We start from the raw sequence: 25,520 nt of genomic DNA on the forward strand, positions 1-25,520 counted from the left end.
AGCAACACAGAAAACAGATCAGCCTGTTTCACACGTGCGCTTTATAAGAGGCATCCATGAAAATCAAACTTATTAAAAGCCCATGCCACTGAAACAGTCACCCGAACCTTCTGGGTTCCATAGGACCAGAACTGATCACTCTTGAATTATGGTGCTCCTGAACTTAGAGTGAAGACATGGGATGTGCTTGTGAATGAATGGCTGAGCACCCTTTGATTAAATTCAAGAATTCACAAAAGTGTAAAAAAAAAAAAAGGGGGTATCAGTCAAAGATTATAGATAACTTTGCCCATGCCTCCCTCAACGTAACACATTTCTAAAAATACCCCCTGCCCTTTGTCTTCCAAAGAGACAATAGACATTGATAAAAACCCTCCAGGCATCTCCAATACTTTGCCAGAAATATCGGAATTTGGTGTAAGTTACTACACCCGCAGAGTTTGACGATAGATGCCCAGATCAAGGAAAATATTCCAATTCTGGCTATTTTCAAAGTAGAGAACCTAGAAAAATATAATTTTATTTTCATAGTTTTCCTTCCTCCTAAGAATATAGAGGCAGGTACTGATAACTTAAGCTCTGTGGATTCAGTGTGAAATGAGAAAGGTTTTGCAGGGCTTACCTAGAAGAATGGAACTAATCGTTTCTGGAAATGTTGTTACCTTGTTCTAAGACTGACTTGCCAGGGCCAAGAATGTGGGTTGGCCACACATCCACCTACAACCCTTCCAGGGCATTTCTTCGGCTCCACCTGGGGCTTCCCACAATCAAATGAAGCGGACACTGTGGCACAAAGTGGAGAAGAGAGTCACATTTAAAGAAGCGAAATGAAAGGTAGCCATTGCGTCACACAACCCCAGAGAGATCAATGGGTCATGGCCAAAGCACGAAGGTTTTGACATCTCGAAGCCCAAACTGAACAGCAAGGTCACAAGCATCTTTTGGGATATTTTTTTCCCCTTGATTTCAAAAGTGTCAGTAGACAACACAGAACCTTCTCCTTTCAGGAAAATGTTAAGTGCTCTTGTATTATTTTGGGGGGAGGGATGAAGCAGAGTTAGGTGTTACGGTGAGAGTTTGCTGAGGGCGCCATGACACAAATGTTATTCTGACTTGATGTGATTGATCTAGGTTCTCATCTCCATCATCATCTCCCTCTTCTTCTTCCTCTTTCTCCTTCTCTGTCTCCTTCTTCTTCTTCTTCTTTCTCTGTGCCATCTGAACCACACAAAGTTTACTGAAAACCATAGTTGTCATGTCCATTGAAAGGCACGATGGGTATTTTTTTGATGTGAAACTCTGTGTGTACATACAGAGTGTGTGTGTGTGTGTGTGTGTGTGTGTATGTGTGTGTGTATAGTTGTATGTAACAAAGATAACTGTCCTAAACATCTCTCAGCCAGCCTCAGGACAGGGCTTCCAGAAGCTTCCAAAGACTAACCCAATGCCCTGGGGATGACTTACAGCCACTTGCCCTATTCTCTATTTCCCTCCTACCTTTCCCCCTAGGCAATAAGGGCAGTTCTCCTTCCTTGGTACCACCCACTAATGCCTAAAACAGCTCTAGCCTCCAAAAGGCCAGAGCATCTGGTGGTGGCCAAGGGCTGCACCTGTGAAGTTACTGTGCTTCTCCTCCATGGGCATTGAGGAGCGTCATCCCAGGCACAGCTGTGGAGCCCATGGCAGGAATGTCATGCTGATAGGACAACTTAAAGGCCATCCTGCCAAGCAAGCGGCCTGTCCAGCAATGGAGAGCCTGGGCCATAAGAGGCGGCCAGGTATTCCAGAAGGGGCAGGGCTGATGATCAGGAGTGACCCGCTGAAGGGGAGGCAGTAACCCCATTCAGAGACTTCCAGATGAAGGGGCCGCCAAGAGAGCTTCTGCAGAACAGAGAGAACACCCATTCGAGGAAGATTCAGCTATAAACTCCCCCCAAAGCCAGAGAGCAGAATAACGGCAGCCGAGTGCAAACTTGCCTGTCACCCTGGCCGCTCTACCCAGGAGGGCCCCAGGTGCAAAGCCTGGCAAAGTGGCTCCTGTGCTCTTCACTTGTGCTCCCGACTGCCCCCCAACCGCCTCTGCACGCTGGTCTCCAGTGATTCCGCAGTCAGAGCTTCTCCCTCCCCAGCACTAGTCCCTCCACCGGGCAGACACAATCAGACACAATCACATGTAACCAAGCCGAGCAAAGGGGAGGTCCAGCCTGGTTTTCTGTAACCGGCACGAATTCTGTGTGCAAAGACAGGTCTGCAGGAGATGACACAGGGTCCAAATCAAAGAGGTTTACGTTGTTCTCCAGACCTTCCCATGGATCTGTTATTCCAAATTTTCTCCTTTCCCTGATCCAAGCTTTCTGGCTCCCTGGAAAACCTCAGGGAAATGAGGAAAGAATCCAGACAAGCTTTCTCTAAGTTATGTGGCTAATGTGTGGGTAATGAATAGTAATCTGAGGAGAAAGGAGATTTGGGGCTTGGTAAAAATCTACATTACTTCTCACTGAATTCTTAGGATGACAGTTTATAGGTTTGCAACGTACATGGTATGCTTAGCTGGGTCATGTTGTTTGTATGTTTTTTCTTACTTCTCAGCCACTGAAAGAGAAGAGTCACCTGTCTGGGGACTGGACTTAACTTTGTTTTTCAGGCAGCTCAAGCGGGACATGGAGAATTCAGTGAGACCATCCTGAGGCTGATCGGATCACCTCTAAGTTTGCTCTTTGCGAAGATGACGTATTTACTTTATTTCAGGTGTCAGGGAAGGGGACTCCCTGACCAATGGGGCCACCAGGAGGACAGATTCAAGAGGCCCAGGATGAAGAGAGGGCAGCCCACCTGACGCACTCAGCTCAGAGCCTTCCTTTTGCAAATCTGTATCGGGGAGATGATGCTGCATTTATCCGAGAAGTCATCTCCTTCCAGAAAGGCAAGCAACTTACCACACTGAGGGACATCACAGTAGTCAAAAAGTTTCCTTGGACTCATCGTGTAGCACCAAGGACCATTGACATCACCATCGGGATTGCGGCAGTACTGAAAACAAAAGGCAGGTGTATGGAGGGCTGGGCACAGCAGGGCAGAGAAGGTATTCAGACAGACATTTCACTGCTGTCGTTAGAAGCTGCGTAGTGGGGCGCCTGGGTGGCTCAGTCGGTTAAGCGTCCAACTTCGCTTCAGGTCATGATCTATCAGCTCAAGAGTTCAAGCCCCGCCTCGGGCTCTCTGCTGTCAGCCCACAGCCCACTTCAGATCCTCAGTCCCCCTCTCTCTGCCCCTCCCCTGCTCAATCTCTCTGACTCTCTCAAAATAAACACGCTTAAAAAAAAGATAAAAGGTAGTGTTCTTAGTTTTTTGCAGTAGGGGGCAAGGTTATTTTTTTAGGATATTATAAAGCTTCTGACTCAGTTTGACATTGGTCAAGCCCCCTGTGAGTGGATAGAACCCCCGAGGGGCTAAGGTAGAGGTGCTATAGGTTTTTCTCTTTAAAAAAAAATTTTTTTTTTACATTTATTTATTTTTTGAGAGACATAGATAGGGCACAAGTTGGGCAGGGGCAGAGCGACAAGGAGACACGGAATCCGAAGCAGTCTCCATGCTCCGAGCTGTCAGTACAGAGCCCGATGTGGGGCTCGGACCCACGAACTGTGAGATCATGACCTGAGCTGAAGTCGGACGCTTAACCGACTGAGCCACCCAGGCGCCCTGAGGTGCTATGGGTTTTCCTTAGTGTTTATTTTATTTTTGAGAGTGAGGGAGCACGCATGAGCAGAGGAGGGGCAGAGAGAGGGGGATAGCGGAATCCAACTTGGGCTCTGCGCTGACAGCAGCCCGTCCGATGTGGGGCTCAAAGTCATGAATTGTGCGATCATGACCTGAGCCAAAGTCAGACGCTCAACTGGCTGAGCCCCCCAGGTGCCCTGGGTAGAGGTGATAGAAAGGGGCCGCCCCTCCAGCAGCCTGTGTCAGCGGACCTCTTAGAGACCAAACAGTAGCAAAAGTGGACCGTGGGACACGACTGACTCATCCCTCGGTTCACCTCTGCAGTGTCCTCCCCAGTGACGCCCATCTGCTCTTGTTCCAGAAACTGTTCTCAGCAACCATGCACATTCCAACAGGGTCAAGCCACAGGAAGGCGATGTCTTTCTTTTCCTGTCCTGTATAGACCCCCCACATAAACCACCCCACAGAGCGGGTGAGACTAGGAAAAATCCTACTGCGTGGAGTCCTAATGGACCATCCACATTTTTTTCTAGAAAAATCTGACTAAAATGTCACATAAGTCACCCTTGACCACCAGAACGTAGAAGACAAACGCGAGAAAGTAGAAACAGCCCACAATGTTAAAGGTCACAGACAAAGTGAGGGGCCTGCACCCAGTGGCCACAAGCCCGGAGGTCCGCTTGCCCTTGGAAAGGGTCGTTGCCGCGTGCTGATGCCAGTTACACGGAGGCTGAGTTCCCGAGGTCTCTCCTAATCCTCTCTGCCGCCCCCGAGGACCTGTCCAGCTGCCTTGCTGTACCACAGGACCAATCCTCTTTGTAAAGATTGGTCAGCAGAAGGCCAAATAGAGTCCAAATCAAAGTAGCTTACGTTTTTTTCCAGACCTGACTGTGGATTTGTCACAGGAGTGAAAATACCATGTCTGTGGGGCTCCTGGGCTCCCCACTGCTGGCAGGGGATGCCCGAAACGGTGGTTGCCCTCTTGCCCCGGTATCCTTTGCCATTCCCGAACATGCAGTCTGTAGGGAAAAAAAAAGGGGGGGGGGTGATATGTCCTGCGTGGTTCCAGGATGGCAAGGAAGATACACAGCCTGCGCGGATTCTCTGACGACAGATCCTGCGGTCACATTCTCAGGGCCCTGGAATGCTGACAATCCCAGTGAGCGCTGACTACTTTAAAATGTTACTGGAAACGCTACTGCCTGGGAAATAATCACAAGCCAAGGTGTTAGCATGGGAATTTTGGCTAGGACACTAGGTCAATTTCGTAACAAGGGGAGTTTTAGCACGTGGAGGGTTGACAAGACGCAGGTAGTTCTGTGAGCCGTCAGGCGACCCTTGGGCACCCCATTCTCATCAAGGGTGGATAAAAAGAGTGCGGACTGAAAAGGATTTTATAAACAAGTCTATCTTGGCTGGAGCTGTGCTGTGAGTTCCCACCCTCTGCGGTGAAAGGGTTCCTAAAGAAATGACTTGGGGCCTCTTCCTCAAGCCCATCTTCAACTCGAGCCTCGGGAAAGGGAGCTTCCACAAGACCCCCCCCCCCCCCCCCCCCGCCGAGAACATGATACACACCCCATAGGGGGACCCAGGGCACCAGTGCTCTGATGGCCATTTGGAAAATACAAAAAACGAAAGCTGGGCCAGCTAGCTTCTCTGCCAGGAAGGGGGGCCATCTGGGAAGCCTAGAACCTCGGTGTTTGCCAGGACCAGGGGAGGGGAGTTACCCCGCACACCAAAGGTGAGGCAGGCATGAGGGAGACCCATGGGGGGGTCATCTCAAGTACTATCTAGGAGGGATATGCAGACGGGCCCAGAGCCTAGGGTGTCACCGAGAGAGAGGAAAGAGAGATGCACTCAGCCTGGTCAAGGGAACGGGAGGTGAGCATTTCAGAGGAACCAAGCCCATCTCAGCAAGGAGAGGGGTCTCAACTTCCAACAAAGTTCTTGTTTTAGTCATTACCCTCTGGAGGTGTTTGAGTTACCTGACTGTGGCCAGATAGGCCCTGCACCCCTGAGTCTCCATGCTGGGGCCGAGGGGAGACAAGCCCAGAAGCAGGTGCTAAGCGCTCAGAGCTACATACACTCCCAGGGCCAGGGAAACACAGGGGAGCGTGATTATTTTCCTCGGATGACAATCACAACCCTGTGTTCGGGCCCAGGCACCCCGCAAGCCACACATCCACCTTCCCAGGTTTGTGTCAGGGAGCCTCCCCCAACTGCCTTCCGAGCCTTCCTAACTCAGTACATTCAAACCCGAATTAATCATTTCTACTTCTCCATGGAGGAGGTGAGCGTTGGGTGTTCCAGCAGATTCCATCCTGGCCATTGCTGCCATGATCAGCCCCTCAGTCTCCTCGGGCTCACATTTCATCCATCCCTCACCACCAATTGGTTTGCAAGTCCTTAAAACGTGGCCCACCCACGTCACACGGGCAGTAGCGGCTGTGGCCTCCGGTGGCCGACCGTCAGCCGGGGCTCAGTTGCTTGTAGCAATAAAGCCCTTCCAAGAGACGTCCCACCTCGCATCCTCCCGATGCCCAGGTGTGTGGACGTCAGGGCACGGACTTCTCACCTGACTCGGAAGGGTCCTCTGCACTCGGAACCTGGGAAACAGTCGGGGACTCGGTGGCACTCTCTTCTCTGTCTGGACATTTTTTCAGGTTACAGAATTCCCAGCGGACACTGGGGTCGGTGGTGTAACACCAAGGGCTCTTGTCGGCGTCTGGGTTCCTGCAGTAGTTCATGGTCAGGCCACTGTGGAGTCCACAATACAGGGCGTGAGAGGTGGAGGATCTTCTGGGGCCCTCCCAGACTTTTGTTACAACTATAGACTGATTGATAGTAAGTGACTTTGAAATCGTTCCCTTACCTGTACCTCAGTGCCAATTGCTATTATAATCATGACAAGCACAGATGGTTCTCAACTTCTAAACAACGGGGTACATTTAAAGCACAGCTTATAGGGGTGCCTGGGTGGCTCAGTCAGTTAAGCACCCAACTCTGGGTTTTGGCTCAGGTCACCTTCTTGCGGTTTCATGAGTTCGAGCCCAGTGTTGGGCAGAGGCTGCTTGGGAGTCTCTCACTCTCTCTCTCTATCCCCCTTCCCCACTCATGCCGTCTCTATCTCTCTCAAAATAAATAAACTTAAAAAAAATGTTTTTAAACCATAGCTTATAATTTTTACTTTAATAATACAGTTTATATGCACTTCATATAAAAACGGATAATACCTAAATGTGTAAAAGAAAGTACGTGAATGTCTTCCTTTCCCTGGGAATGTTATATACATTTCCCCAGGGATAACCAATACTGATTTTAAAGCAGATGTTTTAGATTTTTTTTTCTTATGCACATACAAATATATCTCTATCTCTATCTTATGAATACACAGAGCTATGTAACTAGGAACTGAATATTTCCCCTGAGGAGTGACGTCGTGACCACACTCCCAGGCCAGCCCCCTCCATCGACTGGTTCACCATGTTGCTAAAATGCTGTGCACTTAGCATGAAAACACTGTAAATAGCCTCTCAGGTAGATCTCGTGGGCTTGGGCTTTGAAAGATTAAGAAAAGCTCGCCTGGAAAACTAGCTCCCAGGCAGAATGTGTTTCTCTAAAGGATGCCTTCTGGGGAAATGCAGGGGTGGGGGCAGGCGGATTGGGGACTCCCTCGCTGCAGCCACATAGGATGGAGGGAGGCAGACGATGCTAAAGCAGGGGTGAAAGGAGATGTGAGGGTGCAGCAGCCGGGCTGAGGGTTTACGGGAGAGTCAGAGACTACTGGGAAAGAGGCACAGCAGGTGAGGAACCTGGACACACTGGGCAGTGCGGTCCCTGCCGCCCCCCTCCCCCCCACCAAACTGCCCCAGCCTCTGGGATTTCTCAGCTTTGCAATCCTCTTTCGAGTTCAGACCCACAACCTGCTGAGAAAACTGAAACATACTATGAATTATGGGAATCCAGCACTATGTCTGTGGACACTACAGGCAAGTGACTGTCTCGGGGCCTGGCCAACAATCCGAGGAAGCCCTTCAGAGAGGCCCCCAAGCAACTGGATGTGTCGAAAGTTCTACCTTTTGAAATGGGGCCCTGATCTCTTTCTTCTTTAGAATCGAGGTATACTTAATACAGAGCGAAATGCATAGACCTTCAAGGGAGTTTGATGAGTTTTGTTGACCACATATACCTGTATAACCCACGGGATTATACGGGATTATACGGGATTCCCATCCCCCCAGAAAGCGGGGTCAGCGTTCAATGTATCTCTGCTGCCCCTCTGGGGGAGGAAATACTATTGATTTCTCTCACCATAAACCCGATTTGCCTCTTCCAGAACCTCATAAAAACGGACTCATGGTACGTACGTTTCTGTGTCTGGCTTCTTTCCTCAGGATGATTTTTTTTGAGCTATTTAAGAGTATCGGTGGCTTGTTCCCTTTTATTGTTGAATGATATCCATTGTATGAATATACCACCAATTACTGATTCATTTTCTTATTGCTGGGCACTGAAGCAGCTTCCAGTTCGGGGCTATTATGAATAGAGTTGTTCTGATATGAATATTCTGGTAGATATTTTTGTGAACTCATGTTTTTATTTCCTCTAGGTAAAAATTCAGGGATAGAATTGCAAGTCTGTAGGGTAGATGCATGTGGATGTCAGACTGATTTCCACCTGAAATGATTGTACATTTCCTACTCTACCCAGAACACGGGGCGGCGGGTAGAGTTGTTCTGCAACCTTGGCCCCACTGATTGTTGTCGGTCTTTCCTCTTTTCAGTAACAGCCACTGCCATTGGTTATTGTGGTTACAATTCTTATTTCCTCGATGGCTAAAATATTGAGCATTTTTTTAGTTACTTAATGGCCGTTTGTGTATCTTCCCTGTGGAATGCCTAATGAACTCATCTGTCCATTTTTATTAGGTTGTTTGTTTCTGTATTAGCAAGTAGGAAGAATATGTATATATTCTGGATATAAGCCATGCGGCAGATATATGAATTGAGAGTATTTTTCTCTCAGTCTGTGATTTACCTTTTTTTTTTTTAAACAATGACTTTCGGTGAGCAGGAGTTTTCATTTTGTTAAAGTCCAAAATATACATTCTTTTTTCTTTTATTCTGCCTTTTAGGTCCTGTCTAAAAAAAATTTCCCTTCCCTAAGGATATGAAAATATTCTGGCAGCTTTATATTTCAGCTTAGGTTTTAGCCTGCACCTTCAGGTCTAAGAGTTTTCTCTAATTTGAGGTAAGAAGAGTCAAGGTTTGGGTTGTTTGGTTTTGTTTTTCCACCTGGATATCCAGTTGTTCGAGAATGATTTTGGAAAAGACTTCCCTTCTGTACTGCTTTGCTTTGCCATCATATCGAAAATCAATGGACCATGTGTATGTGGGTCTGGTTCCGGACCGTCCTCTTTTCTATTTGTATACCTTTCTGCCATTACCACTGTGTCTTGATTACTGTACTTTGATAGTAAATCTTTAAATCAGGGTGGATATGTCTTCCAACTTTGTTCTTCTTCTATAGATCGTTTTGCTGATTCTAGGTCCCTTGCCTACAGATTTTGTCTCTTTTTCAAAAAAAAAAAAAAAAAAGCTGCAGGAATTTTGCTTGAATGTAGGTTGAATCCAAAGATCAGTTTGGTGAGAATTGATACTGACTCTTGTAATCCATAACATAGTATATCTATATTTAGATCTTTTAAATTTTTCTCAACATTTTGTAGTAAGCAGTATATAGTTTTTGTACACACTTTGTTAAATTTATCATTAAATATTTTGTTTTTGATGCCATCGTCAGTGACATTGTTTTAAAATCTTTCTTTTCCCAATTGGTTATTTCTAGTGTATAGAAATACAATGGATTTTTTAAACATTGATATTGTATATACTTTTGTATATTTTGACTTTGAAAAGCTCACTTATTTTTGTCCTTAGGACTCTGTATTATTAATCAAGTTTTCTGTGAATAAAGATAGGTTTACTGATTCCTTTCTAAACTTTAGCCTCTTTATTTCTTTTTCTTGTCCCCAGTCTTATAGAGAGAGCATTAATCTTTACCCATTAATATATTAGCTGGAGGTTTTTTGTAGATGGCCTTGATCAAATTGAGGACATTTCCTTCTATTCTCAGTTTGCTAAAACTTTTTTTATCATATGAATGTTAAATTTTGTCTAATTTTGTTCTACATCTATTGATAAAATCATATGATATATCACTTTTATTCTGTTTGGTTGTTTGCAAATGTTAAACCAATCCTGCACTCAAATTACTAATTTTTTGTTAAGTCTTTTGTCTATGTTCACAACAGATCATGTTCTGTAGTTTCTAGCAATATTCTTGTCTACTTTTTGTATGTCAGTTTTTTGGGCCTCACAAATTGAATCGATAAGTATTCCCTCCTCCACCATTTTACATGATAAAGGATCAGTATTATTTCTCCTTAAATATTTGATAAAATTTTGAAATTCTACTTATGATTCATTGAGCTTCTTAAACCTATGAGTTTATAATTTTCTTCATATTGGGAAAAATTTCAGCCATCATTACTTCCAAGTATTTTTTTCTGTTTCAATATCTCTTTCCTCTCTTTCTGGGACTTGATTTACACATGTATTGGAACTTTTGATATTTTTCTAGAGATCCTTATTTCCTTTATTTTCTTTCAGTCTTTTTTTTTTTTTTTTTTGACTTTGTGCTTCAGGGTGTATAGCTTCTACTGCATTGTTTTCAAGCAAAGATTTTCTTCTGTAATGTCTAACCTGATGGTAAGATCATCCACTGTACTTTTTATTTGATGTATATATATTTTTTAATCCTGCCTTTTCCATTTGGTTCTTTTATAGTTTTCCTTTATCTTTAGAATATCTACTTTTCTCTTTTATATTCATACTTTCCTTTAAATTCTTAAACACAATTATAATATCTTTTTAAAATTTATCTATTTCTGGGTCTGCTTGTATTGACTGATTTTTCTCTTGGCTCTGGATTACATTTAATGATCTTTGCATGTCTGGTAATTTTTAAATTTATGCCAGACATTATTGGATGCCACATTACTGAGTGACTGGATTTTGTCGTTTTCTTCTAAAGAGAGTTGAGTTTACTTGTGGCAAGTAGTTAATTACATAGAGATTATTTTGATCCTTTTAAGATTGCTTTTAGGCTTTGCTGGGGTGTTTCTAGAATAGCCTTTACTTTAGGAATACACTAAGTCTACTCCTAAAGTGTGACTTTTCTATAGTCTTGACTAAATGTTCACGGTGTCCCATGAGGTCTCCCCTCTCTGGCTACTCAGGATCTCAAATCTCTGAACACAGAATCTCCCAATGCTGTGTGAGTTCTGTAATCTCCATTTATCTCACCACTCCCTGGTAGTTGTTCTTTCTTCAGTAGTTGTTCTTTGTCCTGCAAACTTTGTGGAATCTTTCCCTGTGCAGGTGCACCTTTTTATTCAGCCAAAGATTTAAGGAGATCTGTGCATATTCTTTCAGCTCCTTCTCTTCGTGGATCCTTCCTCATTATTCCCCAGCCTACAAAACCCCTGCAGCTTCAGTAATCCTATAACTAACTTACTACCTACTAATTTATTTCCCTTTCTAAAAGTTCTCAGTCCTGTGACACCTTTTGTCCATCATGTGAAAATAGTTTTTCCTTACATTTTCTAAACATTTACAGCAGAAATGCTTGTTTTTGTCCTTCTACCTGTTTTGCTTATTGGTATCTGTATACTCCCTGACTTTCATCTGCCCTTCTGCTTTTGTTCTTCATGTCCTGGCAACCTACCCCTGCAGACCACTTGTGCTCAGGAGCCGTGTGTCAGTACAACTCAAGTGATATATATTACATTTTATATATACTTGAATATATACATATAGATAGATAGATAGATAGATATCTATATATATATACATATATTTGTGATCCAATGATAAACATAAAGTCCACTTCAGAGGTTGCAGTTTGGAATGATAAAACTCCATAGTTGAAAGATTTCATTGATCTTTAGCAGGGGTTATAGAATGGTTCTGTTTCTAAGTTTTTGGTCATGTGCTCTCCTGAGCTTTCTGCTGGTGTGACTGTAACACCTCTACACATCTTCCTTTTCTTTCACAAAACTACTCAGGAAAGATAGCCAGTTTCTAACGTCTCTACTTTCAGAGCTTTTGCTCAAAGGCAAGGTGCCTAAGACATTTTGCCTCACATTCTGGAGCCAGAGTGTGAAAGAGAAATTTGGTTCTAAGAAGTTAGCTTAAAGCATGGACCTTCTAACAGAAATTTAGTTTGGCTATTGTTCCTCTTGTGGTTAAAATTAAAGACATACGCGTCTGGGTAGCGTTCTGGGATCTTCACATGTCGGTGTGGTACCATAGATGACCAAGGTTGACACTTCTTTCCTGTGATAGTAGTAGATGATGTGCCTCGATAACTCTGTCCATTGCCTCGGTAGCACTCCTGGACCACAGGAGTTTGTTCAGGTGGTACTGAAACTGAAATAGAAGAAATCAACTAAGTAATGACTAGAACAGAGATATGTGAAGCAATTCATGACACAAACAGAACAGTAGTCTCTTGAAATTAACTTTGCTTTCTTTTCCATATTGGCAGTCAGATGGACTTGTAAAGAAAACAATAGATCCATCACACTGTAGAATTTTAATCACGTACTTTCTTTTGTAAATATTTAATTTAAAATTCAGGAAAAAACAAATGGGTCAGAGTACTTTAATTGGAAATTGCACTCATGTGCAAGTTCTTTTTCTTGGATGTCCACTGGCTGCTCATGAGAATAGATGGGTAGGATCCCAGAGGCACATTCAATAGTGTAAGCTGCACATGATGATTGGCTTCCAGTGGGGGCAGAAATGAAATCCTTGTGTGTGTGTGTGTGTGTGTGTGTGTGTGTGTGTGTGTTTCCCCAGGCCTTTTGCTTATACAAAGCCAAAGCCTTAATCTGATGGGAGATGGGGCAGGAAATAGTTCTGCACCCAAGAGTGCAGGCAAAATGTCCATTGCTTCTCAAGGAGGGATACAGGTAAAGATCTATTCCCCTGGAAAAGGGACAGGGAATTCTCCGGTGCTCAGAATCCTTCACTGACCCAGAGCAGAAGTCTGGTACTCTTCCACTTAAGATCCACCACAGATACAAGTTGGAATTTAGTTCCATGGAAACAAGGAGCAAGAACATTAAGAAAACACTACCTTTAAAGCCCAAGTGTACAGAGTCCATCTAAGACTGAGGGTAGATCAGGAAGGTAGAGAATGCCTACCTCCACCAAAAGCTTAGCATTGAGTAACAAGAAATAGCAGTCTATCACTAAAATCAGGTTTAGAGCAAGAGCTCTCTGTGATGCAAGCATGTAGTGACTGCTAAAAATTAAGACCGGATTAGGAATCCTAAGAAAACTCTTGAGCACCCCCAAACTTTACTGTAAGGAATGTGAAGGAATGTGAAGGGGATATGAGGAATGTGAAACCTGCTTAAAGTAAAAGCAGCAACGACAACTCAAATTCTGTTCATCTTCTGATTAGATTGACTCAGTTACCCACACAAGATGCTTACAGAAAGAGGGTGTCCATTTCAAAGTGTAAGTACTATTTACTGCCATCGCTACTATTCTTCTACACATAATGTCCCACATTGGATAAAAAATAACAAGGCACACTAAAAAAGCCAGTAACAAAGAAATTAATAGAGCCAGACTCAGAGATGACCAGAGCAGACTATCAGAGATTGTGAGGTAGCTATGATTAATATGCTAAAGTATCTCATAGGAAAGGTGAACGAGATATATGAATAGGTGAAGAATTTCAGCAGAGATAGAAAGGATAAAATGCAAATGATAGAAATTTAAAAAACATGATATTAGAGATGAAGAATTCCTTTGATGGGCTGATCTGCAGACTAGACACAACTGAAAAGAGAATCAGAGAACTTGAAAATAGGTTAATAGAAATGATCTAAACTGGGGCTCCTGGTGGTTCAGATGGTTAAGTGTCTCACTTGGGCTCAGATCATCATCTCACAGTTCATGAGTTTGAGCCTCACATCAGGCTCACTGCTGTGAGCACAGAGCCCACTTCAGATCCTCTGTCCTCCTTCTCTCTCTCTGCCCCTCCCCCAGTCATTCTCTCTCAAATACATAAATTAAAACTTAAAAAAAAGAAATTGTCTAAACTGACACACAAAGAGGGAAAAAAGTGGAAGGGAAAAGAAGAATATATAAGAGGTATGAGGTAATATGAAAGGGTAATTAGAGTCTAAAAAAGGAAAACAGAAAGAGAGAGAGCAGGAAAAAAATAGTTTCATAATAATGTCTGAGAATTTTGTAAGAGTGATGAAAATCATCAATCCTCACATACAGGAAGCTCAGAGAACCTCAAGCAGGATAGATACAAAATGTAAATAAATGGACAACACATGTGGACATACCACAATGAAACTGCTGAAAGCCAAAGATGAGACAAAATCTTGAAGGCAGCCAGAAAAAAAGAAGTATGAAATACTTAGGAACAAAGATAAGATTTCTGGTCAGAAGCTATTCTAAACAGAATATCATGAAAGTAGTGAGAGAAAAAAAAATTAGCCTAGAATTCTACACCCAACAAAATTATTTTTTCGACTGAAGGCAAAATGGAGACTTTTAAAGACATATAAAAGCTGAAAGACTTCATTAGCAGCAGATCTGTACTACAAAAAATGTTAACGGTTAAGTTTTTTTTTACAGAAGAAATAGGATACCAGATAGAAATTTGAATCTTCAAAAAGAAATGAAGAACATAAGCACTTTAATTTATAATCACTTTAAAAGGTGACTATTCGGGCAAAAATAGTATCAATATATTGTGAGATTTATAACATAGTAGAAGGAAGCCCTTTGGGAACAGTAGCACAACACTGCAGGGAGGAAGTGGAAATACAGTGTTCTAAGATTCTTGCATTTCAAATATAGGAGACTAATATCATTTGAAGGTAGAATGTGATATTAGAGATGGACATTGTAGATATTGGAAAAAAATAGTAAAAACATTAAAATTGGTTTAATAAGCAAATAGCGGTGATAAAAGAGAATCAAAAATATTGAGTGAACACAGAGGCAGAGGAAGATTGAAAAAAATAACAAAAATCAAACAGGACAAGTAGAAACAACTTTTAAATCCAACCATATTAACAATTATATTAGGGGCACCTGGGTGGCTCGGTTGGTCAAGCGTCCGACTTCGGCTCAGGTCATGATCTCACGGTTCATGAGTCCAAGCCCTGTGTCAGGCTCTGGGCTGACAGCTCGGAGCCTGGAGCCTGCCTCAAATTCTATGTCTCCCTCTCTCTCTGCCCCTCCCCTGATCTCTCTCTCTCTCTCTCTCTCAAAAGCAAATAAAAACATTTAAAAAATTAAAAATAAATAAGAATAAAAATAAAGCAATTACATTAAATGCAAATGCTAAACATCTCAGTTAAAAGGCTGAGAGAAAAGAGGTATCATACAAACAATAGTGAAAATGGGGCTGTAAGGGCTGTATTCCTACAAGTAAAAGCAGACTGAAGCAGGCAGTCTTCCCAAAGATAAGGGGAGACATTACATAATGATGAATGGGTCATTTCTTCAAGAAGACATAACAATCCTAAATGTATATCTGCCTAACAAAGAGTTCCAGAATGGATAAAGCAAACACAAGACCAAGAAGATATGGACGAATCCATAGCTCAAGTTGGAGACATCACCATTCATCTCTCAGAAATCTATAGAACAGAGATAAAAACAAAAATTAAGAAGGATTCAGAAGAGCGAAACAACACTAACCCACCCGTCCTAACTGGCCTTCATAGAACACTACCCGACAACAGCAGAGCTACCTGCTTTTCAAGAGCACAGGGCACGTTCACCAAGACAACCATATTCTCGACCTTAAAACAAGCCTCAACAAATTCAAAATAATTGAAATCATACAGCATGCTCTCTGAACAGAGCAGAAGGAAACTATATACAAAGCTACTGTGTCCTGTGGCACCACTGAAGTGGAAAAACCCAGAATGCCTCGGGGCCCTCGGTAAGCTCTCATTCCCCTTCCTTACCTGGGGTGTCCAAATGTTCTGAGGACAGTGGCGAGGACTCACAGGACGGGATCTGACAGTATTCCCACCTCACTTCGCTGTTGGTCGTATAGCACCACGGAGTTGTTTCTCCATCAGGGTTGCGACAGTAGTTTTCATCCAAATTTCTGAAAAAGAAGTGATTGGGAATCCAGCTTTTCAAAAAGGCTCAATACATAATGGTGCATGCATGCTTGTTGATGGCAATATTGGGGATGCACCCAGCTAATTCTCCAGAATGACACAAATCAAGTAACAGGCGGAAACTTAAGCACAGAGGGATTCCGCAGGATCCGCAGAATTATGGCACCGATGCTTCTCACTGGCAAATGATGGGACTATACGCCTCAACTGTGGATAGTGAAGCAAAATAGGTCTTTTGCTGTGGGCTGGGTGCTATGCTCAATGTGGAAAACACAGTGGGTATTTTCCAGACCGTTTCTGCCTCAAGAAGGATACATCATAGCTGTAGAATTTAAGTGTTCTCAAACCTTACTGTGCATTTAGTGGAGAGCTTTCCAAAAGACATTGTCAGGACCCACTTCCGAGTTTCTGATTTAGTGGATCTGGACAGGGCTCAAGAGTCTGCATTTGGAACAAATTCTGATGATGCCAGTGCTGCTGGTCTGGGGAACCACACTTAAAGAACGAGCGTTAGAGGAAAGGCAGTGTGAAATTTCACTTCCTTGTGTATGACTTGGCCAGTTCTCATTCGAGAATACTTTAATGTTGGTTCCTCTAGTAACAAAGCCAAGGCCAAGTCAGTGGGATTTCACATTCCATTCAGCAGACAGGGATTGATACCAGAGGCCAACTTACTTGCAAGGGAAGTTTTCAGGGGTCCTGTTGTGCTTGTGAGGGGTTTGTTCACTCCAGCGCTGACAAGTATGTCCAGATACGGTGAGGGACACCTTCCCTCGGTAGTTTTCACCTTTGCCTTTCAGACACTCATACGTTGGACCAGAAGTTGGGGGTGGTGTTGCTTGAATGGAGGTAATAAATTACTATGAGTATTTTAAAAATAAAGAATGCACAGATGGATAGTGCAGGAGGGATGGAGACAGGGAGAATCAGCCTGTCTTCGGCTCATCCTCTCTCGGAATCTGGCATTTGAAAGTTGTCCATCATTTTCAAAAGAAGTTGACTTGGTAGAGTTTATTAGATCATCTAATGAGGAACTCTTCCCAAGACAAGACCCTTGGAGTGGATGCTTCTTTTTATATTTTCTCTGCTCAGTTCATCATTCATGGTAAGAGTCACATATACCAATGATACAACTTCCTTTGCAATGAATAAATTATTCACTGAGTAAACATAACTGGAGAACACCCAGCATTCTATAAAGCCAAACAACAAGGAGCCCATTGAAAGAAGGCAAAAATTACCTCCAAGGAAAAGCGTATGCATACAGAAATCAAGAAATTCTTGAGAGGAAAAAAAAAAAAGATGACAAAATAATTGATATTCATAAAGGAGAGCACCTGATAACCTTCAGAGTCCCAAAGCACGATTGTCAGATCAAAGAACAGGAAGCCACCATCAAGGTCTCCTGCATCTTTTTTAATCTTCGATGACTGTCCTTGTCTAAATGTTTAGTCCTCTGTTACAGGTTCTCCCAGAAGGAAAACATAAAATTGTTTCTTCCAAGTCATTCCTGCCAAGTCTTCCCCTGAACACTATCTTTCTGCTGCTCTCTCACAAGTTTGGCTTACTGAAAAACTGCGCATCCAGAGAGATCACTTTGTTTACAAAGCAACAGTCACGAGGAACTCGGATTGATTTGAAATCCATGTATCAGAAAGCATGGGTCTGTTGCCCTTGTGCACTAGAGAAAAGTAGGATAGCAGAGATACTTCCCCCAAACCTACATTGAACTGTACTTGGAAGAGGCAAGAAAAACAACAACGAAAACATAATCAGTAGAGGCTCTGATCAATTACCTACAGTCATCAATAAATTGTTTTAAAAGAGCAATTATATCCCACGGGACCTATAGGGCACATTCTAGGCACAGCGCTCGAGCCTGATGCAAGGTTTCTGTTTGTTTTTGTTTGTTTGTTGTTGTTTGCTTGTTTTGTTTTGTTTGTTTGTTTCTATTTCAAGGGCATAACAGGTGAGGATCCCTGAGGACTGGGCAGGAGCCATACTTACTACAGCGCGGGATGTCACAGAACTCCCAGCGTTTGTTGGGATCTGTGGTGAAACACCACGGGCGGGGCTCCCCATCAGGGTTACGGCAGTAATTCATCTTCAGGTTCTTGTTTGGAAATCTGAAGGGGTAAGAAGGATTTTAATAGCACTGAGCATTTACATTTATGGGTGAGAACCACTTCAAATGAGCAAATATTGAGCATCTGCTGTGTGCTAGGCACAGTCAGGCACCCAAGGAAATGACTGGATGAGAGCTGTCCTCAAAGAGGTAACTATCTCGTTAGAAAGATTAGCTCACTATTCCAAGGGCTGTTTTTCTAACAGTGTATATATGCAAAAATCACAGGCCTTCATCATTTTGGCCATCTGGAAAATTAATGTAGGCAAACTCCAGTTATTTAGCTGCAAATGATAGCCATTTGAAAATACAAAGTACTCACTGACCAGGGATGGTCATCTAAGACACTGCATAGTCAAGAAGTTGGCATCTTCATAACTTAAAGGAATGGTCCTTCTGGTCTACCAGGTTCTGGTCCTGTTAGCCTTTAAGCTTATAGAAACTGGAAGGGAGAAGGTATACTCCTGAAGCACTTGGCCGAATAGTGCCCCAGGGACCTCTGCAGGGACCTAGTGACGGAGACTGTGAGATGCACGGCAAGCCTGTGGCCATTTGGGCTTATTTCACGTCCCTGTCTGAAGCTGTGAATATTCAGTCAGGATGTAGAGAACAACCAACAGTGGCTTAAACAAGCCTCTTCTAGTCTCTGGAAAGTGAATTTATCCAGTCTGGGCCTTGAGACCTTTACCGTATTTCTCCTTTGAAGGCAAATGACAACGGCTGTGTTTTAAGCGAGCCCTGTGGAATGGGATGTATAGAAATTCAGGGGAGTTGTGAGCCACGCTGAAATCCGTGGCTTAGTCCCATTTCCTATGAGTTTTATAAGGCCCATTACGAGGCATTTTCCAGTACAATTAGTGTGAGAAGGAAGACCCAGAAAACCTTACTCTAGGAATCATCATTACTTTCCAGATCATGGATTCTTATTCCTATTATAAATTCATGATCCCCTTTGAAACTCTGGTGGAAGTTGAAAATCCTCACCCCAGAAAAAATGCACTGATATAAATACACATAAAACGATGGGGATTCACAATCCCTAAGGCCCGTCCGTAGATCATACATTAGGAAGCCTTGAATCTCATCAGTATAAAGGAAAAGGAAAGGAATAAAGAGAGGAGGGAAATACTTGGAAAATACACAAGTGAGATGTATCTGTATTTCTCACAATTCAATGTGCATATGAATCAGCCAGGAAGCTGGTTATAATGCAAATTCAGATTCAGAAGGTCAGAGATTCTCCATTTCCAACAAACTCTCAGATGATATCACTCCTCCCTGCACCACATTTTGAGTAGCAAGAAATTATACCTCAGTTGCAATGGTGCCGGAGGATACACACTTCCAAATTCAAAACATCAGATGTGTTCTCTTCCTGAGGCATGCGAAAACATCTAAATAACATTAAACGCTCCCTAGAGGTGTAGAGTTGTAAACGTCGAATTGCTTTTCCAGTAAGACTTACTTGGAAGGAATATATCCGTGAGCATGTGGGGTTTGAGAGTTCCAGGACTGGCATTCGATTCCAGAGATGGTCTTGGAAATTTTGCCCTCATAGTTTTCCCCACTGCAGTGCATACATTCATCTGGGCAGAATGGAGAAGGAGGAAAGGAATGAAGGAAGAAACGGAAATGGAGGAATCAAAAAAGAGTAAAAACTAGCAATGCCTCAAATACCACTAGCTACTTGGTCCTTTGCATTTTCCAACAATCACTTGACAATGAAATTGCTGCAAGCACTCTTCTAATACACTCTAAAACGTCATTCTCTCCTTCAAAGAGTAAAATTCATGTATTTTGGTCAATACCCCCTCAACTATTATACTCATGACCACGTCCAGAAATTCTGTAACACCCTGTTCCTCAAACTGGGATCCACTGGCCTTTGGTGGGTGGGAAGGGTATGGGGAGAAGGTGCACGTATCCCCAGAAATCTGTAAGTACTCTACAAAGACTTTTAAATACTTGATGTCTTCATTTCAATAACAGTCTTTAGAAATTTCTAGGAAGTTATTCTGATCATGTGGATGACTGCCAGTGAGTTGGATTTTAGTGCTTGAGTGTTTGTTGGTGCTCAAGGCCTCCCTGGAGACCAATATTCACCTAAAGTGACAGGGCTTCTCTTTTTATATTATAGCAGTAGCCCCTCCTTATCCGTGGCTTTGTCTTCTGTGCTTCAGTTACCTGCGGTGAACCGCAGCCCGGAAGCAGATGATCTGACCTATCGTCAGAGGGTCGACAGTAGCCCAAGGTTACATCACAATGCCTACGACATTTCCCCTTGCTTCGTCTCATCTTGTAGGCATGTTATCATGTCACGTCACCACCAGAAGGGAGGATATGGTACAATAAAATATGGAGGTGGGGAGGCCGCATCCACGTAACTTTGATTACAGTTATTGTGTATAGTGTATTGTCATAATCACCCCCCTTTATTATCACTTACTGTTGTTCATCTCTTACTACGCCCTATTTATAATTAAACTTTATTGTATGTAGGTACAGGGAAAAAGACAGTATATACAGGGTTCTGTACTGTCTACAGTTTCAGGCATCCACAGTGGGGCTTGGAACGTATCCCCTGCGGATAAGACGGGGTTGGGGGGGGCACTCCTGTACTGAGAAGCAAGACTGCTTGTTTTTTGCACTCCTACATTATTTAAAAACTGAAACTTTGGTCTGGAGTTCTTTTTTTTTTTCCTCCCATTTACATTTTCTTTCTTTCTTTCTTTTTGGAATTATTGGAATAACATGGTGCAGTGGAAGAATCTAGGATTTTAATTTTTACGGAATGATAACGAAACCAGAGGCGGACTTGATACGAAACTGATGCTTTCATGTCATTTAAGGGCCAGATGACCTCATGACATCATATACCAGTAAGGCATCTCTGTGGTTGGAAGGAAGACGGGAGAAGTGAGCTGTCGCACGGTGCATATACAATCCACACTGCCACACAAATTCCGCCCTCATCCATTCCCCTTTTGCACCGGTAAATGTGGCAGAAAATAGGAAACGAAGAAAAGTTTTTCAGTAGGAGGTTCTTAAAGTTTTTAGCATTTACTCTCAAGGTATGCTATTCAACTGGTTGGTCCTTAAAGATAGCGGATTGCTGGTTTAAAAACCCGGGTTGATGCTTGGCTTTGACAAAACAGCAAAGTCTACCGCATTAAATGAATACATGTATTTGGATTTTACTGATGTTGTGGTTCTAACGATTTAATCGCAAATCTGTTTTTGGCTTTATCCTGTGTAAGAGCTTTAAGCGTAAGAAATGGTATCTAGGAGGGGCGCCTGGGTGGCTCAGCCGGTTAAGTGTCCGACTTCAGCTCAGGTCATGATCTCACAGTCTGTGAGTTCGAGCCCCGTGTCAGGCTCTGGGCTGACAGCTCAGAGCCTGGAGCCTGCTTCGGATCCTGTGTCTCCCTCTCTCTCTGCCCCTCCCCTGCTCATGCTCTGTCTCTCTCTGTCTCAAAAATAAGCAAAAACATTTTTAAAAATTTAAAAAAAAAGAAATGGTATCTAGGGGCATCTGGGTGGTTCAGGCGGTTAAGCATCCGACTCTTGGTTTCAGCTCAGGTCATGATCTCACGATTCATGAGATCAAGCCCCACGTCAGGCTCTGCACTGACAGTGCGAAGCCTGCTTGGGATTCTCTCCCCCCCCCCCCCCGCTTGCTCACGCTCTCTATATCTCAAAATAAATAAATAAACTTAAAAAAAGAAATTGTATCTAGAATTTACATCTACTTTGATACTTGTACATATTGAAACAACATTTAAATAAAAATAATTGAGGCCAATAAATAGGGATGAGTCTGAGCAAATTTTTGGTCTTTTCCCAGAGGTATACACATTACTCAATTTTGTCAAACATGCCACTAATTGTTAATAATATTCCTGTAGGGAATCGCTCTACAGCACGTTACAGATAGATGGCAGATGTGAGAACATTTTCTAGAGCCGCTCCTGACCTTCACACTCTGGAATGTTGCAGTAGTCGAACCTCTTGTTTGGGTCTGTGGTGTAGCACCAGGGTCCGTCCTCGTCATTGTCGGGGTTCCTGCAATAATTCTCCTCCAGCCCCTCCGAAGGGTACTTATCAGGTGAATAGCTGTAGAGCGTGGGAAAGAATCCCCGTGACTATACAGCTGACCCTTGAACAACACAGTTTGAACTGCATGGGTCCACTTACATGCAGATGGTTTTCAATAAACACAGCACAGTACTGGAATGGACTTTCTCTTCCCTATGATTGTCTTCGTAACATTTTCTTTTCTCTAGCCCACCTTATTGTGACAATACAATCTCTGATATGTGAAACATTCAAAATGTGTATTACTTGGCCCTTTATGCTATCAGTAAGGCTTCCAGTGAACAGTAGGCTATTTGTAGTTAAGTTTGGGGGGAGTCAAAAGCTATACATGGGTTGTCAACTGCGCAGGGGGCCAGTGGCCCTCATCCTGTGTTGTTCTAGGGTCAAATGTATTTTATAATTTGGTGGGGAGGGGAGTGAAGGCGAGAACATGGGCAGGGAGGGGCAGAGGGAGATGGAGAGAGAGAATCCCAAGCAGGCTCCGTGCCCGGCACAGAGCCCAGTGAAGGGCTCAGTTTCACAACCACGAGATCACGACCTGAGCCGAAATCAAGAGTCAGATGCCTAACCAGCTGAGCGCCCCAGGGGTCAAATGTGTTTTAAAAGTCCGTATGCTGTTAGGAAGGCAGAATGAGATGCCATTCCCATCTGGGGTTCAAGGTTCTGTCATCCAAATGCATTTCTGCTATGTGCTTCAGCATTTGTGTTGTCTGATTTCCAATGCTCTACTGTTAGACTGCTTCAGCATAGTAGCTAATATTACCATTATTATGATATTGACAGGTAAGCTAATATTACCATTATTATGATATTGACAGGTGAGTCTCAGAAGTAGAGCCAAAGTGTTTTTATGCACAGTCAGTAGAAATATAAAGACTTCAAAAGCCTGCCAAATTCTTGATTCCTTCCAAACACCTGCTTTTTTCAGGTAACCTTCACTCTGTCAAAATAGTGGTAGTTAATGCCATTTCTGTCTGTGTGAGCAATGCACCAGGCAATACTGAAACCTTCCTCTACACTCTCTCATTTAGCTTTAATAAAACCCCTAAAGGGAAACATGTTATTATTCCCTATTGTGCAGATGAGAAAACTGAGGCACAGCAACGTCAAACAAAATACATCTTGCCTCAGTGTGAACACCTAATTAACTAGCATCTCAAGTTCAAATCAACCCGTCTGATTCCAAATGTGTGGGGGTGGGTAAAGTTAAGCTCATTTCCAGCTCTAGAAATTAGATGCTGTGTCGAGATAAAAATCAGATCAAAAGCCCAAGACTTAGAGTCTAAATGGCAGATTTCATTTCTGTTCTTCTATGTACCTGTTTTTGATAAAGTGCCTCCCGGGGCCTCAGTTTCCTCATCTGCTAGGGTCAAGATGGCCTAGATTATCTCTAAAGCCCCTGACACTCCATGACTTTGCCTTTTGGTTTGATCGTTTTTCCTCTATAAGCCATATGTCTTGGGAATATTATATCTGCCAATGGAATTTTTTTTGGGGGGTGGGCGGTCATATACACTAAATTCTACTTGATAAGCACTGTCACTAAGAATTGATGAGAATTGTTACTGTTCATGCCACCTAATGCCATACTGGGGAAAGCAGAAAAAGAATGACACTAAAATAATAATAGGCAAGTTGCAGGATAATCAGTTTTTCGTTTATGTTCTATTTGCTACTTTGCTCTGTAATGGTGAGGTGAACACGTGGGGAGGGTTCTCACTTGATATGTTTGGGTTAGACTAATCCTGTCCTAAACAGGATCATCTGTGCTCTTTTCTGAGTCACCTGGGATTCGTGGTTTGACTGTTCTTTTCCACTAGGCATCCTTCCACGTTCCAGGTCTTCCAAAACAGTACACACACAAGAGCAAATGGAACCCTTCTCTGCTTTTGTGCTATAAATAGCTGACCCGTTCCACATCAACCTCAATAAGGCTCTCTCCAGACCGGTTTATTCGCATATTCTGTTTGATTTAGAAGTAATGGCGGCAGGGGGTGGGGGAGCAGGTGCTACGCCTGGGTGGCTCAGTCGGTTAAGCGTCGGACTTTGGCTCAGGTCATGATCTCACGGTTCATGGGTTCGAGCCCCGTGTCAGGCTCCATACTGGTACAGAGCCTGCTTGGGATTCTCACTCTCTCGTCTCTCTCTACCCCTCCCCGTTCATGCTTTCTCCCTCTCTCTCTCTCTCTCTCTCAAGATAAATAAATAAACTTAAAAAAAAAGTAATGGGGATCATTGTAAATATCACAGGGGAACACAGTGATGAGAGTCTTACTTAGGTTTGTGCGGAGCATTGTCACTCCATTTTTGACAGGTGACACCATTCTTCGTTTTGGACATTGTCCCCCTGTAGCTCTTCCCGTTTCCAATCTTGCACTCTGAAAGATAGACTGAAGGGGGATCCACACAGCGGTCAAGACCTCCGCAAGAACCACCACCAAGAAGCCCTGTGCTGCTTAGTCACGTGGAAAAAATTCGCGTTCGAGACACCATTTTCCTACTCCTTGGAAAGACCATGTTGTGCATTTTACATCTGTGTGAGAGCTGCAGTTCACCAAGCTGTTTGGCGCTTTGGTTTATTCAAAGCCACAGCCCCTCTGTGTACCAGGTACCAGGCTGGGTGCTGGAGACACACGGAGAGGAGAACAGAGGCCCTACCCTCATGGAGCTTCCAGTCTAGGGAAGGCAGAGGGGCCGGTTACAGAAAGTAATCAAGGTCACAGATCATGAAATGAGATAACCTCACGGTCACACATGGAACAGACAGGACAAATAACATGAGGAGCGAGTCAAAGGGAATGGGGAGGGGGCTTTTCAGAGGTGGAAAGAGATCCAAGCCACTTCTGTTTTTTGAGGCTCCCGGTATTTTAGATATGGAAAAAAAATGTCAAACAGCTTGAGAATTCACAGTAGACACTCTCAACTAGCCTCCATTTAACCAACTCACTGGTCAGCCAGTAGTAGTCTCCAGCCCATTTTTAGAACGCACTGTCAGATGCCCACCTGTGTTCTCCATGTGATAAGGTGGGCACCTGTGGCTGGCGGGCCGCTTTCCAGTGTGCCCACCCACTTCTGTTCCCACCAGTTGGATTTTACACTTAGAAGAGTCAACTATTTTCATCATTAAACTTCTGATACAGCTGTATTTGGTTTAAGATGATCTAAACTGAGAAATGAATGTGGAAAAAAATCAAAGATGAATTAAAAAAAAAAGCTAAGACGAATGCTTTTAAGGACTCGAAAGACTCGAATCGTCTTTAAAAAGGCTATCAAACCCACTGAGGGCAATCCATTCATACTGTTGGCTATATAATTTTGGGTGGGAAATCCTAAAAACACAAAGGT

At 43.3% G+C, this 25,520-nt stretch overlaps 1 protein-coding gene across 1 annotated transcript in view; it reads right to left on the reverse strand.

Moving 5' to 3' along the window:
• Nucleotides 1-25,520, reverse strand: part of PLG (plasminogen) — a 43,206-nt gene that overhangs the window by 8,521 nt on the left and 9,165 nt on the right. The window contains exons 4-14 of the mRNA XM_025925614.2: nucleotides 24,451-24,565; nucleotides 22,054-22,193; nucleotides 19,546-19,666; nucleotides 17,963-18,081; nucleotides 16,631-16,793; nucleotides 15,794-15,939; nucleotides 12,044-12,209; nucleotides 6,293-6,474; nucleotides 4,588-4,736; nucleotides 2,937-3,030; nucleotides 663-783 (exon numbers count right to left, since the gene is read on the reverse strand). Coding sequence (XP_025781399.1) covers nucleotides 663-783; nucleotides 2,937-3,030; nucleotides 4,588-4,736; nucleotides 6,293-6,474; nucleotides 12,044-12,209; nucleotides 15,794-15,939; nucleotides 16,631-16,793; nucleotides 17,963-18,081; nucleotides 19,546-19,666; nucleotides 22,054-22,193; nucleotides 24,451-24,565 — 1,516 coding nt within the window. The remainder of the gene's footprint in view (nucleotides 1-662; nucleotides 784-2,936; nucleotides 3,031-4,587; nucleotides 4,737-6,292; nucleotides 6,475-12,043; nucleotides 12,210-15,793; nucleotides 15,940-16,630; nucleotides 16,794-17,962; nucleotides 18,082-19,545; nucleotides 19,667-22,053; nucleotides 22,194-24,450; nucleotides 24,566-25,520) is intronic.

Source organism: Puma concolor, chromosome B2, assembly GCF_028749965.1.
Source record: "Puma concolor isolate L17-30 chromosome B2, mPumCon1.1.hap2, whole genome shotgun sequence".
NCBI lineage: Eukaryota > Metazoa > Chordata > Mammalia > Carnivora > Felidae > Puma > Puma concolor.